Source organism: Labrus mixtus, chromosome 9, assembly GCF_963584025.1.
Source record: "Labrus mixtus chromosome 9, fLabMix1.1, whole genome shotgun sequence".
NCBI classification, from domain to species: Eukaryota; Metazoa; Chordata; class Actinopteri; order Labriformes; family Labridae; genus Labrus; species Labrus mixtus.
Window position 1 is genome coordinate 14,329,157 of NC_083620.1, and position 18,723 is coordinate 14,347,879.

An 18,723-nucleotide genomic window follows, 5' to 3' on the forward strand; every position below is an offset into this window, starting at 1 on the left:
CACCAACAACAGCACCCTGGTTGCTGGGAGATCTTTGAAATTACTTGGATGATCTCTTAATAAATCCCAAAAGAAGCCTTTAATAACACCTTAAACAAGGTCTCTTAGTTGATGATAATCATAACTATCTTGGTTACTTTTAACCTGAGATAAGAAATCTCTATGAACACAGTAAACTGTTGGTTCTATATCATGAAAACAAAGCTATACCATTCCAAAATTATTACTATAATTCTGTCTTTATATAAACAATGGTATTTAGGAGGTGTTATTCTTGTGTGGCAAACTGGCTAAAGTATGTTCCAGTGCAAAATGAGTGCAAAACAGTAACTGTTATTGACAGATGGCTTTTTGAGTTGTTGATACATTTCTCAATACTCACACAGGTTTAATGGTATTTTGATATAATATGCTTGTCTGACCTCGTGATCAATGCCTCACAAAACATTTTTAACTGTTATAATTTTGCCTAAAAGGAGTTGTAGCCAAAGAAGCAGGAGTAAAAAATCTCCATAAATTGATCATGTTTACTGTTGTGTATTTCACGATTTCAGTGCTCTCCGAATGAAATATTTCCATTTCCTGCATCCTGAACAATTATGTCACATAAATGAGGAATCCAGTCCCATGAGGTGTGTGAATGATGAGGTGATTTTTTTTTTTGGAGAATAGAAGAAATAGAAGTCAGCAGCACAGAGAGAAGGGCAGATGCTGTCCTAAAGTGTATGCTGCTGTCCTAGATCTAAAATAGCCCAGGGCTGCCTGGAGCGGCTCACTGCTGCAGGGCAGGTCTGATTGTGTGTAGAGGCAGGGGGCCTTTCTGATTCCATCACACTGTCTGTGAATATTAAAGAAAGATTAATTTTGCCTTTGATTTGATGTGGATATGGATGTCAGTTCTGATTGTGATACACGGCTCGCTGTCCTTCAGGCCCCTTTTTTTTTTTTTATAGCTTGATGTAATACTGCAGTTAAGATGTGTATAATAAATCCTCATTGACAGGGTTCTAAAGGAGACTAACTGCAAGGGCTCAGAAAGAGATACGGCTTTACTGGATCATTCAGCAGGAATCCAGGCTAAAATGTAGAACTAAAGTAGTTTGTTCTGCCTGACAACTAACAAAAATGTTATTAATTCAATAAGGTAAAAAAATAAATGAGAAAAAATACCCAAAGATCAGTAAGAACCTTGAATTCAGTTTTTTTCCCATGTAAAGAAGTCAATAAGTCGATCAATAACTAATTACGGACGCCGAATCGCCGACTACTCTCAGCTTTAAACTCAATGAACCTCTGCTGAATTTTAAGCTAAACAACAAAAGTGACCAAATGAAATTAATTGCTCAATTGACACATTTAACTGTGTGTCCTGGTATTCTGAATCATGATTGTTCTTGTATAGTTAGAAATACTATAGACGCACCACATTACAATCAGCAGTCTTTGTCTCGTGTTTTTTCTTTCTCTGTTTCCTTTTTATATGACTCGAGTGAAACGCTGCCTTCTCTAGGATTAAAAAAAAAGAAAGCTGTTCAGTTCTATTCTCTCCTCCACTGAAGTGTGATGACGCCCACCGGTTTTGATTTGTTGCTTAAAGAGTAGATGCCTGGTGAGGTATTATGTGGGAGGATAGAGTCGGTGTGGGGGTTGTGTTGTATTGTACATGTTCTCCAGGAATGGTAGCTCTCTTTGTGTGTGTTTGAGGTTTTATTCTTTCCCAATCTTTCCCTCTGCCGCTGCCTCTTCCTCCTCCCTCCCCCTCATTATTACCTCTTCTGGTCCCCCCAGGCGGCAGGAATCTCCCTTTATGGAGGGAACCAACATTATTGTTTTGAGACACACATATATTTGTATGCACAATTAAATGTGAGGGCTTAACTGTTCAAGATCTGAATAAAGGCAAGACCCGACCGACATCCCACTGAGCTCACACAAAACATTTAAAGAGATACACATCATAGACCAGTAATGTTAGCATGCATGTTAGCAAGCTGCATGTTTGTGGCTAGGCCTCGAGGCTACAGCTTATGAGTTCAGCCCAAATGAAGTCTCACTAATAGAGTTTCAGCTTAACAAAGTCCAGAAAAATGACTCTGCCTAAGCCAGGAAGCTCTCCTTAATAATGTCAGTCAATACTGAATGAATGCCTAATGTGTATAGTGCGTGTGACAGCAAGGGTGCTCCAAATACACAATCTGTTGTCAGTTTGAAGGGGAACAGCTACAGATGATGTGAATTGAAACAAGTTTGTCAATGATTTAATCATAAGAAATAGGCTGATTCTAACTACATTTTCCAAGATACATTTGTAATGCTTTTACTATATGATTGGAAAATGTATGTATTTAGCTTTAAAAAACTTTGATTTCATGAAACAAGAAAGGTTAACTGAGGAAAAACAAGATATTTTCTTGAGGAAGAAGCCTCTGTGCGTTGCCACTGAACGGGAGGCACTACGGGCATAATTAGCCCACCTTCAGCTACCAATCTGGAAGCCCTGAAATAACGAGTAGCAGCTAAAATTAATGAAAAGATCAATTCCATGTTGAAGACGGATGCTGATATAGAGCGCAGACTGTAATGAAAACATGGACAAAGCCTAAGTGACGTCGCCCATTGGTTATGGAAGGGGGCACTTATAGCCTGTTGTTGGCAGTCACCATGTTGAAAATGCTGTCTTAACCTATCTTTTGGTCGACCTGCAAACAGCTGGAGCTGAGGCAGGTCTAAGTCTCCTGACAAACGGCTACACTGCGTCTGCTCCTCAGTCAGGTCAGCCACGTGTTTTATTATGAATAACCCTTATCTTTCATAACATCAAATCAGATTAGTTGTGAAAGATTCACCCCACATACAGTGCGTGCTGATAAAGACGAGCTATTCAGACCAATTTAATTATTTAAACCTGCAGAAAAATGTGACTTATGATGCTTCAGCACAATTTTGCTTTCTCTTGCTTTTGCTTAATTTTTCAACACTGGAGGTTACCGCTTGTTATAGAGTCAAACATGTGGTAACAGGACCACTGGTGTGAATGTCACAACCTGCTGAGAGGTGTTTGAGCTTTCTGCAGATAGGTGAAAACACTTTGTAACAAGTGACGTTTCATCATCACTGCCAGAGTGAGCAGCAACACTTTGATGGACGGGGGTTGAGCTGCAGTTACCGGTACTCAGGCTGTCTGTGAAGTCGGGTGTATTTGTGTCAAGGAGAAAAAAGTCTAAGGACATAAATCCATTTTTTATCATTTAAATGGTAACGGATAAGAGTCATCATGAATCTGCAGCTCTTTCATATTAACACTAGGGTTGTCATAATATTCATTTTTAAAAGATCCTGGGAAATTTGAAATTCACTGTGTTCTTATATAGGCAAACTACCGTAATGGATCAAGACTCTAATCAGCACAATACAGAGAATCATTACTTGGAGCTCTTTATTAATCAATGATTAAAAAAGTAAATTGCACATCTTGAATGTGGATAGTTGTTTGAAGGCCTAAACAGAGGTGAAGCTGTTAACATCGGTCTGCAGTACTGAAGGAATATACATATATTTCCCCAAATAATGAAGGAGTTTATTTTATTTATGTAGAGATTCTGTAGCACCTCATCATCACCTCCCTCTAAAGACAGAGACGTGGTTAGACACTCTTGATAGTCACGCACAATCCTGCCGTCATCTGTTCCCCACACACCCCATCATTAGACACACTGTGGTGCCCTTCTTGTTCTCACCCAATCAGTTTTCTCACCTTTGATTGAACACACACACACACACACACACACACACCCACCCACCCACCAGAACTCAGAGACACACATACACAAACTTGTCTGTTTCTCAGCCTGAAAGAGATTAGGGCACGTGTCTTTCTCGGCTCTCTTCAGGAACAGCTGTATTGGGGATGTGTTGTCAATGCAGCATGAGGCGTCAGGGTTAGGTTAGCCACCTGTCCATCTGTTAATGGGGATTTCTCCCCCACTGGATTCTGTTAACTGTTAATAGAAGAAACATTTTCCACGTCTAGTTGCAGTTTTATTTGATGATTAACCTAATTAAAATGTGGGTAAGGATTTTGAAAGCCTCCATAAAATTTCTAAAATTTGGGCCAATAAGAAAAGAAAATGATGATACACAAAGGATGACATATTTTTTTTTACTGAATATACTATATACTATATCTCCAATATTAAATAAAAATGCTCCTTTAATCAAATACCCAACAAATATTTATTTCCTGCATAACAACATGCAAACAGCTATTTGCGTTAATCTCATTGTATTGAATAATTAGCATGAAGAGATACAGATGGTTGATTTTAGGAAATGTACTTTCAAAGTAAATGAAAAAGGCAGAGTAGGCTGTTTGGGAGGAATACAATATATGGAGGTACAATAGATCAATCAGAAATTTAGTTAAAGATGTGTTAAGTAGTAGGTCAATACATTTTTAAAAACATACGAATAATGAACCAATGTAAACACATCACCACTCTTTGGTTTTTGATAGTGTTTCTTTTTTTGTGGGGAAGTTTTTAAAGTAATTATGCACAAAAACAATTTCAAAGCCACTGCTCTCATGTATTTGCTCGCCTTTGGTGTCAAGTGTCAGTAGCTTTGGGACTCCAGCGTTCCTGGACGGAGCTTGAAATACTTCCTTGCCTAATTTGAAGTGTCACTTGGTGCCGTCTGGCATCATCACGGTGCAGCGTATGCCTAGAAATGATGACAGTGAAGCTGTAACCCTCTAAAGGATTTTGTGACAAGATCCTAAAGCACAGGCGCAGGATAAAATTGTTGGATTTAAGTAGGAAAATACAACCCAATTCATACATTTACATAGCCACAGGAAGCAGAACTGGACAAATAAGTGTTGACATGTCTGTACACGGTGATCGTGTGGGTGATGTGCTGTGTACAGACTGCTTGCCACAACATATTTCACGCAGCCTGGTGTTAGCATGTCATAAGACAAAGTCATGCATAAAATCCAGATAGAACTTGCCTGATCCCTGCCGTCACCTACCAGGCCCCGTCTCTTTAAGAAACTGATGTAAAAAATCAACACATGATACACAAGAAATAAAAACTCCATGCAGCACACGCACACACATACACACCTTTTCTCTCTTTATCTGTTCCTATTCTGTTCTGCTCTGTGTTTGTGCAATACTCTTGTGATTCTGGATTATGTGGATCATGCTTACTCGTGGCTTCGTGCAAGACTCAGCCAAAACTTTGTCCTGTGTCCAGTTGTTTTGCTCTCAGTCACCTGTCCGCTCACTGGGTTTCTGTGCTTTTTCATTTGGCTGTTTAAATGTTTGCTTTGCTGCTTGTTTTAGATGTTTAGTTCCTCATACTAGAGCTGCACTTTTCTCTTCGACATACATCATATTGGCCCTATACAAAAATGAATAAAATATTAACTCATGAACCAGCAAGTCATGTACACACAAGCAACTGATTCTATAAAGGGATTTTATGAGCAAAATAGAAGCTTGCATGTGACTAAATGTTTCTCTCTCAAACCTTCTCTTTTTAGCTGTTATCATTGGCTTTAGACACAGCAGTCACCACAAACACTCACTCCCAACACGCCGTCTAAATCACAGCCCCCTGCTGCTGTCACTAACCATTTGCTGTTGCACTGGTGCTTGCTTTTTGCTCTTGATTTCTTTATTTCTTTTTCCCCCTTTTTTCTTGTGTTCATTGTAATCATGACCTCTCGCTGTTTTAATTTCAGATTTGCATATCCACTTCCACTCCTTCCTCATTTGCATACAGCAAGAATGGCGAGCGGGCATCCCACAGACAAATTCAGTTTCATGTATCAACCAGACACGCACAAGAGGTACGGGGCACGCATGCACACGCACACACACACATACACAATATCACATGCCCAAATTCTCAATGAGCAGGTAAGTTGAAATAAGAAGGGAACACTCAGTGTTTTGTTTTTTTTCTTTACATAATGAGACTGGGGTCAGTTGGTTTATCAGAGCGGTACTTTAAATAGCTCTTTTAATAGGCACCTTCACCCCAACCATCTCTAACATGTCAAATTTTAAGAGGCCAGTCCTTTGTTCAGTCCGGTTCTGGAAACAAGGCGCGTAGAGCTCACCCTGCCTATGCCAGTGCAGCAGTGAAAATAAGGCAACTTTAAGTTAGATGTCTTTACTGCCACACAGGAAACTTAACCACATGGTGTTCACTGGATCTTTGCGTCCTTGTGCTTTCCTGTTTTTTTTTTCCTGCCGGTTTTAAATACCTGCTTATGCTGAGCCTACTTGAGTTATGAGTATTCATTTTTATTCCCGTTGTTGCATGTTGTCAGAATGCCTCGGCTGGATGTCGCCTCAGGAACCTGAGTTTTCAGATTATTATGTCTGTGTGAGTGTATGCCTGATAATCTTAACCATTTCTTTCCAATTTAAACGGCTTACCTCTCTTTCCCCTCTGTTTCTCTTCTCTTTCACCCCCCCTGCCCCTCCTGCCACACTGTCTGTTTCTTGTTCTCAGCAAGAACAGGTTATCTTCAGCTATGAATCCAGTCTACAGCCCTGTTCAGCCTGGCACCCCCTATGGAAACCCCAAGAACATGGCCTTTGCAGGTAAAATTAACACACACACACACACATATATATATAAAAACCCTCCTGTCATGTCAGTGGTTCCCTGGGAAATAAAATGAGTCCCCAAATGGAAGTGTTTTGTATTTTTTTTATTTTTAAAGATTTATTTTTGGGACTTTTGAGCCTTTTTCAATGGAGAGACAGGACAGAGTAAAAAGACCAAAATTCAAAATCTGAAAAGTTTATTAAACAACTGTCACATTTGCATAAATCTTGGAAAGTGAGGGTGGAAATGCAGATCGTTGGTGCATTTGTTTGATTTGTTCATAGGCGGGCCTGTTTTGTTGTATTGAGTACAAACGTCACAGTACATGAAAATGTCATCTGAAAGGCACAGCTATTTTGCGAAGAGGCAGAGGGTGGCAATTGTTCTTAAGCTTTTGGCTCAGGAGAAGAGGAGGCAGAGGTAGGTAGAGACAATACTGAGGAATTACTTGTAGTGCTCAGCAGAGGCAGGAACTGGTGCAGAGGTAAGAAGCAGAAAATACAGCTGCCATAGTTTGTTGGCCATGAATTTGTTGTATCTTTTTCTATGGTGAAATCATTTCAATGTTTACCTTTGACTGCTTACTCATGGAAAAAACAGGATCTAACTGGTAGAGGAATGCACAGATGTCTTAAGATAATGGCAGAAGCCATGGGAAAGTATTTTTTCACAGCCATCTGAAAATATTTTCTTAATTTCACTACAGTATGTCCCTTAAGTGGTAAAACATTATCAACATGAGTGGAAACCTGAGTTTATGAGCCGTTACTAATACGTTTTTATCCTTAAATTTCTGAAATAAAATCTGTGATGACTGGCTAGTTAAACTAGCATGTCAAAAGACCCTGCACATGGGTACTCGTCTGAGCTGTTTAGATGTGCAGGTAGTTGAAACAGTGGTGACCTAGCTAAACCTGCGTAAATGAGACAAGACAGTTGAGTTAAAAAAACACATGCATAGGGTTAAATGCTCCATTACATGCACTACTGAGCATCACAGTGTCTCTGTACACTTGTGCTGTTTGCACATATTTAAATGAACCAAGAGTCATTATGCATTATTTGGGGGAGAAGTTGGCCCATTCTATGCAAATGAACCTCAGTAAAATCAGTCTAATTCACAAACTATAGCACTAACAGCCACGTGCAGTTCTTCCGAAAATGTTACAGTCTGCTCAGAGTAGGTGGTTATTGCGCCACAGAATTCAGTAGATCAATCTTTTTGTTAGTTCATGCAGGACACGCAAGTCATGCGCCTCCGCTGTAATCGGCTGACAGGCTGCTGATTGAATACTGTTTCTTATCACTAACTGACTAACCGCAGCTCATTCTCAGAACACGGTCCATCTAACGACGACTTTCTTCTCACTGATCCTTGCTGCACCAATGCTGCTCACATTGCCTTGTACATTTTACAGGGGTGTCAAGCTCAAACTTTCCTGTGATCAGGACAACAATGACAGCTCTGTATGAGCATCTTATCTACTCAACAACAACCTTTCCTCATCAGAGATTCCTGTTCAAAGCACCACATCAAGGTTCAAGGACCACTAGAGTTTTGGTTTTGATTGACAGATCTTCTAAGCCACAAGCTCCTGTGGTTCTTTGCTTACCTGCCTGTTCTTGACTCTGAATTTGATAATAATAGGCGATGTAAGTGTCACAACAGAAAAATAGAAACCAATAAAAAAGTCAGTCTCCTAGAGGAATTGATAAGTAGTGCTACAGCCTCACTGTACACTTACTGTTGTTCTTCTAACAACATACAGTAGGTCTTAATGTAAAATTTTCCAAGGCAATTAAACACAAAAATACTAAAAGGTCTGTTCCCACAAGTTTCTACAGTTTTTAACGTGTTTCTGAGAGACAAATGTCCCTCATGGACTTGTTGTAGAAGAAATTACATTTTCTGTCTAACAAACAGAGTTTCTAACTTAAAGTGGGGAGTTTTACAGAAATAGGTCACACAAATCTAATGTGTTCAATAATAAAAACATCTTCTGCCCCTGAATTATGACTGCACGTGTAAATATAAACACAAACCAGTGAAACATGCCTTATAAAAAGCCTCTCTGGCATTTTCAGTAAACGTTAGATGCAGGATAAAAGGAAAAGAAGGTGGGAGATAATTGTGCGATAATGTTGCCTGAAGAGACTTTTTTTTCCCAACTGGAGTGACATCAACCTCCCACAGAGGAAGCAGAGGCGATTCTCTGTGCAGAGCAGCCGTGTGAACCTTGACCATGACCTTAAGATGCAATTGTTTACAACATTAGCACAGGCGTTCAGTGCAGCAAGTTAAGAACAGGTTGCTTTTCCAGCTTCTCTGAACTGCGAGGGGGAAAAAGCATAAATAATGTACTAACCTCGAAGCTCTATGTGTTAAAAGAGGATACTTCATGCAGTAAAACGAGGGAGCTGGTGATTTTACTCTAATTAAGTTTACATTTTCATGGAAAGTAGATTGACAGTTACTAGTCTAGTATGTGTATTGCAAAATGTTTTTTTTTTCTCAGATAATCAGGGACTTGATATAGCAATTTAAATCACCAAGTTTTCCTTGGAACTTAATGTTCTTGCGCACAAATCCGACTGAAAGTTATTACACCCCTTATATAATGTTATTGAGCCCTTATATGTCAATAGTGCACATTTAAGTCGATGTTTAGTAAACAAAGTCACCTTCAGATACAGCTGCTGTACTTTGTTTGTTCATATATTTAAGTCTTGAAGTTGTCCTCAGTTTGGAACAGTAGTTCAACTGCTTGTTCTCTTAGAGCAAAGTAAAAGACTCCCTCTCACTAAATAATATCCTGTTGCTGCAGTTTGTTGTGTCTCCACACTAACCACATAAGCAAGACTTCCAAGTTGGCAGAGAAATAGACACGACGAACAGTCAGCGTGTCAAATGCTGCAGAGAAGTTGAATGTTCTTCAGGTCAGCCTGTTAAGTTGTCTAAAACAAGACTATTTGTCTTTGTGGTGCATGTAAGTGAACTAAAAGAATGAATATCACTGAGTATGTTACTAAGGATTATTTCATCCATGCAGCTAAGTTTTTACAGTTTGTAATAAATATAGATATTTAATTTTGTACTTGTGCGAGCAGAAGTCTTGGTTTACCATGACCTGGATGACTGAGAACCTACACTTAATTTAAGAAATCACTCTCCACATTTATCAATGATTGATATTGTTCTGTACTAAATCGACTATTGGTCTGTTTTTATGCCAAGTTGAAGCTGGACCCCAGGAAGAAAAGCTGCTACATTTGTGGCAGCTGACTGAGATCTGAATAAAGGAATGAGATACACTAAAGCACAATGGCCCTCACTTATCAAATGTACGTACGGCAGAAAAATGGGTGTACGGTAATTTCCACGCAAAGTTCCTCACTTATCAATTTGGACGTGAGTGGAGGGTACGCTCAAATCCCACGCCAGGTCTCAGTTCGTGTACGCACGTTTTCAACTCTGTGGACCTGCGCTGCAGAGAATCTGCTTGTTAAGAAAGGCACATAGAGGATCACAGATTTACTGTTAGATAAGATATGGCATCTAAAATGAATTTTATATTGCGCTCCACTTCTAACGATCTCTGTAGACTACATTGCTTTTTAAATAATGTTGGGCATAGCGAGCTGTCGGGTGATTTCTTTAGTTGTGTGTTATATTTGATGAATTAATGTTTGTTTAATCGATTTACATTAAAGATTAGAGAGGCTGCTTTCAGTAAATACATGTTACACGTTCATGCGCACAGGAATATCGCTGCAGAAAATACTGAGACAAATTAAAACAGAAAAACTACAAACAGTTACTTCAAAAGGACATACAAACTTCAAGAGGATACTAAATACAACTTTTAGCCTCTGAAATGTGAAATATTTAAGAATTCAGAACATTGACATTAGATCATAACTAATCGGTATGTCCGGAGATTTAAATCATCAATAATACGCTGATGTGCCACATGCGTAATTGCGTACAGCAGACGCACATAGGCAGAGACTATATGTTACATAATAACGAATTAAGAAATCTGGGGGCTGTAAGACAGAGTCAGGACCTTCTTGTATGCAAGTGTTAAATTCTTATGTTTGGAAAGTAGGCTAATCGGATGAGAAGTGCACATTACACAGCGTTTGATCAAACACTTAATTCATTTGTTGCAGGACGTTTCAGGTTTTCATTCATCTCTTTTAAAGTCTCATTAATGGCGAGCACAGAGCCTGTTAGTGCTGCGGAAGTTATCCGACACAGATGCAGGCTCGCCTATACCACTTGTGCCTGATATTGAGGCTGATTGATGGAAGAACCCACTCGCTCCTGGATCTGGGATAATTTCAGGTGGGGTACGGCTGGCGTCCTCCGGTCCGGGAGCTGCTTCTTTTAAGACCCGCAAAACTAGCCTATATAGTAGCGATCGTACAGTCTGACCGTTTTTTTTTTTTTTTTAACTAAAAGTATAAAAATTTGATTATATGATAGCCTAGCTTACGTTACATATCACAGATGTTTAAATTAATTATTAAAAACTCTGCTGGAGTTCGGTCTACACCAACGCTGTTGAGATTTCATGCAGGCGTATTTCTTCTGATGCGCTTTAATCCTACATTTCAGGCTGCCAAACAACATAATGTTATTCCTCTTTACTTCTCTCTGTTATGGTGTCACTCGTGTCATATCTCGTTTCTCTTTTTTGCCATATTACATGTCTCCATGCCGTAAACTCTGGGGGCGAGGACAGCTGAGCCGTGAATAAATAGGGCCGTGGTATTTAAATGACGATCGTTTCCAGCCGCCACACTTATCAACAACTTATCATGCGTACACTGTGATCAGCAGGATACGCACGTTTCTTAGGTCCCACGTGGACCCTGTCGTACGATGATTTCTACACCCATATCTGCGCTGGTTTCTACACCAGATTGATAAGTGAGGGCCATTGAGTGCAACTTAAATTTTTGTGAGCTAATAGGCATGCGTTACAAAATTAATGTAATCAAGTTTCTCTACATTTTTTATAATGAAAGCCCTTTTTTAAAAAAATATATTAGTATTATAGTGTGACTCTGCTGCATATGTTTGTGGCTCACATACAGCAGCCTAAGCCACATGGTAAAGGTGCAAAGCTACAGAACAGTGTGTGAGATTGACAGCCAATAATAGCAGCAGTGAGAGCTTCGTTCTCTCCTGCTTCTCCTCTCTCCTCCCTATTTACCTTGCTGTGTCGAGCTCACACCTTTTATCCCTGAAAGCTTTTCCTCAGGTCAAAATCTACCTTATTCGTATGTATAATTGATGACGCACAAGACTACTTGTGGCATGTGTGTGCCCCCTCCCCACACGTGTCCGTGTGCATCACTAATGTTTCTGGATTTGTCTCCTCCCACACCATATTGTCAGGTGAGTGTCGTCTGTATGTAAGACGCATTCAGCCGACTGTGTTATTGGTCCAAACACTTTTTTTTTTTTTAATGAGCGCCATCTGTGCACATCCTGCTCCAAACCAAATACTGCCCTACCTGTGTGTGTGTGTGTGTGTGTGTGTGTGTGTGTGTGTGTGTCTTTGGTCCTCTCTGTTCAGCACTTTTTTCAGACATTTTTTCCTCTCTCCTCTGTGATTTCTTGCAGGCTATCCAGGAGGGTATCCTGCCACGGCTCCCACCTACACACCCAACCTCTATCAAACAGGCAGTCCTGGGTATCCACCAGGTGAGCCCCAGCTCACAGACACACACAATCACACTAACAAATACACACCATTGCATGACTGTTGTTACGTTTCACAAGGTAGTGTCCTGTGAGAAAACATTTTTAAGAGTTCATAAATGGCATGTTAGTTGTTTTCCAACAGAGAAAATCTGAGAGAATAGAGGCTCAATTGTAGTTTGATTTAAAGAAGTTTACTGGTGTATGCAAATGATTTAAAATGGCCACCTTTTTTTCCCTCTTGATTCTTTTTTGCTCTTTACTGAGTAGATTAAAACATCGGTTAAAACGTCAGGAAAGTGTCATACAGTAAAAACTAATGTGATAGCTGACGTGAAACTGGTAGAGCTGTAATGTCACCATCAAATCAAAACTCAACAAAACCTTTCATGAGCCAACAAACTAAAAAAAAAAAACAATGAAACAACCATCATCTCTGCAAACTTTGAGGATGTCACAGATGGGATTAAGGAATGAATTAAAGCTGTTGGTAATAGAATCTCTGCCCACTTTTTCAATTTTGGGAAATTTCAGACTGAAGCTGATGCCCATTTATAGTTGGTTAGTCATGAATTATTAAAAATTGTACAGCTGTTTAGGACTCAAACCTTGTAGTCAGTCAAATATTATTGTAATATATTTCTTGTTAAACATAGCTTTATATTTAAAGTAATCACATAGTTATATAGAACTCTTTAGAGGTTGCAGAAATGTGATGGCGGTATGCCTTGATTGGTGATCTCAGACGTAAAGGCATCGATGGTGAAGGAATGGGAAGCCAGCCAGTAACAGCTGCCAGTGGCCTTATTGCAGCAGCTCAGCTGGGGTTCACAGTCTGCTCCCTGCAGCAGATGGGGATAACAGTTGTCTCACTTCCTCCCAGATATGGTGTGTCTGTATAGATATAGATAGTTTACTGAAGCAGGGTCTTGAACCCTTAAACAGTCCAGTTTGATCTCACTCAGGCTCGTTGTCTTTGGACAGGAATCCCGGTATTAAGAGGTAATCCAGGAAGATTAAAACAAACCTGTTTTAATGAACCGGACTGCTTTTTGAACCGGGAATGTTATCAAAACGTGGGAGCAATAAAAGATGCTTGTTCTTTGTTCATCTCAGTTGAGTTGAGCTTAATCGTCAAAATGAGTAAAATTTCAAAAACCCTTTCTTGTTTCATATGCATAACATAATTTGATTTTTTTTTACACAAAACAATAAATAGGAAGCAGTAGCAAAGCACAAAGGAGGAGGCTTTACTCTGTCAGACTCAATATTGAAAAGCGAGATGTGAGAACACCAAGATCAAACCAAAAGAAAAATGTTAAAATCGTGCCATTGTTGAACTTACCTTAGGGTAAAAAGCAAATGTATAAGAAAGAAATCAAGATGGAAAAAAATAAGTGATGTTACTTTGCAATCAGTCAGTGAGTTAGGTATGAAATCAGTAGGATTATTAAGTCATGCAATTTAGTTAAAGACTTCAAAGATGATTTATAGGTGGTTCCAGATTTAAGGATTGGGCGATAAGCTTAAAAAGGTAACTGTAGAGGGGAAAAAAGAAGTCCTTTTTGTCCAGATTATTTGTGTATTATTAGCTAATGTCTAAAAAATTCATATAAACTGCTAATTCTGGCAGCATTACCACCTTATCACCTTTACAAAATTGTATTTTGACCGAGCTATTGTCATGTGAAACAACACTGTATTGTTATTGGTATTGTTTCCTACTCTTCAGAATTTTAAGTATCTTACCAAGGCATGGTGGGTTTGTTGATTTCATCTGTGCTGCCTTTGAAGCCCCTCTCCTTTTGTCCCCTCCCCCAGCTTGGTTTTGTCTTTTGGAAGAGTCAAACAAAATATCAGGTACGCTTTGGCAAAGCCCTCCCAGCTTTGTTTCAACAAAAGACCTGAACCTAATTACTGAGGCTGTTGTTTATATCTGCAGTGTGATTGTCCGTCCGCCGATTTCTTTCTTTGCATTCTCTGCTGCTTAATGTATGTTGAAAATGGCACTCTTTAGAATTCGTGTCGACCTCGGCACAAGGCAGCTGTGGTCTGATCAGAAACGTGTCTTTGGTCAATGTCATTATTTCACAAGATCATTGAATAGACAAACTGTTTTCTATCAGGAGGGCTTTTGTGTAATTTTCACACACCATTGTCCTCTAATGCTCTGCATCCATGTTGGAGTGAAGAACGTGTGTGAGAGTATGCACACACACACACTTTTAGACACACAGACGGGCCTCTCCAGCATCTCTTTGTTCCCTTGTCCTTGTGTGAGAGAAGCGCTTTCATAAGCTCAGCTGCAGCAACTAGCTTGTAGCATGTTTGACCTTCAGGCTCCTCCTAGTGGCCGCTTAGTGGTACTGCACCCCTAAGAGCAGCAGACATTCATCAGTGATCTCAACCAGATGCCTTCACTGTCCTTTAGTAAACCTCCTGCTTTATACGCTTTTTGGATGGAGTGTCAGTTTAACTTTGGCCACACTGAAATGCTGCATGAAGGGTTCATTTATTTGACACTGAAGTAGAAAGGCTGCATAAGTGTACATGGTACACAAATAGGACAATATACTGAATATGTTTACCTTACAACTACTCTCTCAAGCAGTAAACAAATGAGAAATGCTAACATTAAAGATCATTCTTAGACTGGCTTGATGTTTCTCAGACACGTAACCCTTGGTTGGATTGTTTTGACTGGAGCCCCTTTAAAAAAAAGAGAGAGAGACAGTCCCAGCCCCCCATCTGGTGGATTTAGTAGGAAATGCATAAAATGAGACATTAAAACAGGGCGGCAGAAAACTTTGTTAATACATAAAAGAGGCCGGAAATTTGCTCTGAGAGGTGTAGAAATAAATCAGATCATGTGCAGAACAGAAATTTTAGAAAGTTGGGCCAAATTCCTTCAAACGTTTAGCATACAGACTTAAGAAGCAGGGCAAGACAGCACGCCTTGCTCAATTGAAAACAGGACGCGGGTTAGAAATGGTCACTTAAGAGGACGACTGCTAGCTGAAAAACCTGCTAGAAGAATATGAAAAACTAAAAAGAAGAAGCAACGATCTCACTTGATCTCAAACATGTATTGGTAGAGACCAACCAAAACTCCTGGATGCATTTTTCTAAGTTTCTCTATTTCATTTTGGACTGATGGTCATGCAAGTTACAGTTTGTTCATCAAGTGTTATTAAGAAGTACCTGTGATAGTTGGTACACCCTGTAGTGTGTTAAACAAAACAAAATTATAATACAGAAATGACTAACATCTCCTGATTTGAAAATATAAAATCAATACAACATAAATGACGAGAGTAAATGAAATAGATATCTATCATATTTCTTATTAATGAGGTGTGCGGTCACATAGTTGTTAGTGAACAGTGGTTACTCTCAGTTCTCAGTCACTGCTAGTGTACCCCGTCAAAGGACCACCTTTGTGCTTAGTGTGCACACGTTGGGACATTGCACCGAAGCTTTAGAACTTTCACTACTCACTTGAAGCTAGGGCTGAGCAATTAATCCAGTTTCAATTTCAGTTCCAGTTTTGACTTCCCAAGTTCATGAAAACAAGATAATGGAGATTAAAAAGTTACTATGCAGCATGCTCGTTTTGTGCGTAGGTTTTGTCATGTGTGGGCGATGTTTCGGAGTGTTTGTTGTTATAGTTTGGCCACAAGAGCACATCACCACTACCTCAAAGACACATATTGACTTTATTTTCATTTATTGACTGTTTTCCAAAGTGTTTAATTTGATGAATGCATGTGATCATATGTTATAAGGTTAATGAGTAATCGTGTATCAATATCAATTGGAAAACTTCCCCACTTAGAGTTAAAATCAATGCAGAATCACATAATAGATAGAAAGTAGAAAACAGTAGGATTTATTAATTCAATGTTTAAATATGACATGAGATAGATGGTGAGTAGTCCAGATGTTCTGCCTAATAAAAATGCATCGGTTGCTGGAAGAATTAGCAGTTAATGGATGATCGACACATTTGAAACATAAGTAACCTAAATTAATGCTTCCCAAAAGTATTGTATTGAAGTATTTACAAATATGGAGCTACTAAGGCTTAATAAGGATTGCTGTATTTTATGCAAAAATAGAGACAGTGTGAATAGTAAAATCTTAAAACTGTTTGAGATCCCACATAAAACAAAGATGAACAATGACATTACCAAAGAGAAATGAGAACCAGAAGACTGTAAAAGAATCGTGAAGACAACATATTATAATTTTGGAAATAATTTGCCTGTAAACGTAACTTGAGTTTTTAAACCACCAAAAATCATATTAAAATAACTTATTACCAGTTTACCCTTGTGCCAAAAATGTGTTTTTACAGCCTTAAGAGAATAAAAAAGCATCAATAACTGTAGTGCTGTGTTGATATCTTAAATGAAATGTTTTTCTAAATCCTCCCTCTTTTCCGACTATTTTTAGGATATACCTCAGCAGGCACCCCGTACAAAGTGCCCCCCACCCAGTCCAATGGAGCGCCCCCTCCTTACACCCCAACCCCCACCCCATACCCAACAGCCATGTACCCCATCCGCAGTGCCTACCCTCAGCAGAACCTATACGCACAGGTAAGTAGAGACACACTCTGCAGTTGTTGATCACGTCTGTAGTTTTGCACCTGAATCACAACAGTGAAATCTGCTCCGATTGTCTTTCCTGTTGATTACACTTCATGCCATATTTATGCATGATCTTAGCAAAAGTTTAGATTTTAGCTTTAAGCTCATTTCAGGGGAAGTGCAGAGACATTTATTCTTTCCCTTTACATAACATGTTATCTCTTCTAGTGGTTGGGATATAGCTTTGGTGCAGAGCCTGTGCTGTATTCATAATAAAATAAAAATGTCTATATAAATCAAATAGATAGAATCAGATCTGCTAAATGCCTTTAAATGTTTTCAATTGAATATGGAGTATGTCAAATTCTATTAATCAAAGTAGAGTGATTTTTTTTTTTTTGCTAACTTAACTGGATCTCATTGTGACTGTTGAGTGATTCTTAGGAACAGATCATATTAAGTGACTCTCTAAAAATAACTTAGGTTAATAAAGGTCATAGCTGCTTCTTGATCATGTGAGTCAGCACTTGTCCAAAACAGCCCTGGTGATTGGGCAAATTCAAATATACAGCTGCTTTGATGGCGGTACAGTTACAGACAAAGCACCTGTGATACAGAAATGATTTGGATGTCTTGGAATTTGTTGCCATACAGCTTTTAGATAATGAATTTGACTTTTGATAGGAAAGCTGCAGGATCAGGGAAGTGGGGAAGAAGGCTACTTGCTAAGCAGTTTTGAGCTTTTAAATGTTTTACATCTTCTTTAGTGTCTGAGTTAGGAGATGAACATGAGCAGTTAAACCTTCTTTTAGGAATTAAAATAATCATTTTATATCCTATATACACGCACCACACAGCTTCACAATCTGTCTTCCTGTGTACCTTTGAACAGGGAGCGTACTACACCCAGCCCGTGTATGCGGCTCAGCCACATGTGATCCATCACACCACGGTGGTGCAGCCTAACAGCATCCCCTCCACAGCCCTCTACCCAGCCCCTGTCCCCGTACAAGCTCCCCGCAACAATGGCATGGCTGCTATGGGGATGGTAGCCGGGACAACCATGGCCATGAGTGCAGGTGGGACCAGAATAATGGCTGTAGTTATCAGACACAGCTATGTCTCAATCATTTCCTCTTGACTGTTATCTGTGATTGTGCATTGTTAATTTATGCTGGAGGTAGTTCCTTACACTTCTACTGACCTGTTTCTTTATCTTAACTAAATGTGTGATAGTGTAATGTTAATTGTCTTCTGTTTTGATTCCGATATTTCATAGACTTAATGAGATTTCAGGTTCTTATCTGTATCTAATCAAACAGCAGTTAAAAAGGACAGACAAAGCCATTATATCTGTTCAGCAGATGGATTCACAAGTGACTGCAGCTCATTAACTGTGTCGTTAACTTCCTTCAGGGACCCTGCTGACAACGCCCCAGCACCCCCAAATTGGAGGTCACCCAGTTACTGTGCCAACCTACAGGCCCCAAGGGACACCTGGGTACAGCTACGTACCGCCTCACTGGTAGAGCCCACCCATCATGTGAGTGTCGGGCCCTCCTGCTGTTTATTTGTTTCTCTTTGAGATGCTCCTAACCACCCCAATTTTCTCTCCTCCATCTGGTTCCTCCGCCTGCCCCTCCCCCAACCCCTCCCCCCTTTCATTCCCTTTTTTGTTCCTCTGTCGTCTCTCGGATTAGAACAAACTGTGCCGTCTCACATTTCTCTCCCTCTTGAGGCCCACAGTCTGTCTTAAATCAATCACCAATGTGTACCTCTGCTCTTCTTTCCCAC

The 18,723-nt window shown here is 39.6% G+C and overlaps 2 protein-coding genes across 4 annotated transcripts in view; both read left to right on the top strand.

The window, feature by feature from the left end:
- The window catches only part of LOC132980334 (P2Y purinoceptor 3), an 81,916-nt gene that overhangs the window by 29,946 nt on the left and 33,247 nt on the right, over window positions 1-18,723 (top strand). The gene's annotated exons all lie outside the window — the stretch shown is intronic.
- fam168a (family with sequence similarity 168 member A) overlaps window positions 1-18,723 on the top strand; it is a 28,834-nt gene that overhangs the window by 7,099 nt on the left and 3,012 nt on the right. For 2 of the 3 annotated variants that reach the window (XM_061046401.1, XM_061046402.1), the window contains exons 2-8: window positions 5,747-5,854; window positions 6,526-6,617; window positions 12,260-12,340; window positions 14,159-14,197; window positions 16,793-16,938; window positions 17,822-18,008; window positions 18,346-18,472. In XM_061046401.1, the coding sequence (XP_060902384.1) occupies window positions 5,793-5,854; window positions 6,526-6,617; window positions 12,260-12,340; window positions 14,159-14,197; window positions 16,793-16,938; window positions 17,822-18,008; window positions 18,346-18,458 (720 nt within the window). In that variant the 5' untranslated portion in view covers window positions 5,747-5,792 and the 3' untranslated portion in view covers window positions 18,459-18,472. The remainder of the gene's footprint in view (window positions 1-5,746; window positions 5,855-6,525; window positions 6,618-12,259; window positions 12,341-14,158; window positions 14,198-16,792; window positions 16,939-17,821; window positions 18,009-18,345; window positions 18,473-18,723) is intronic. The other variant, XM_061046403.1, reaches the window with a different exon arrangement.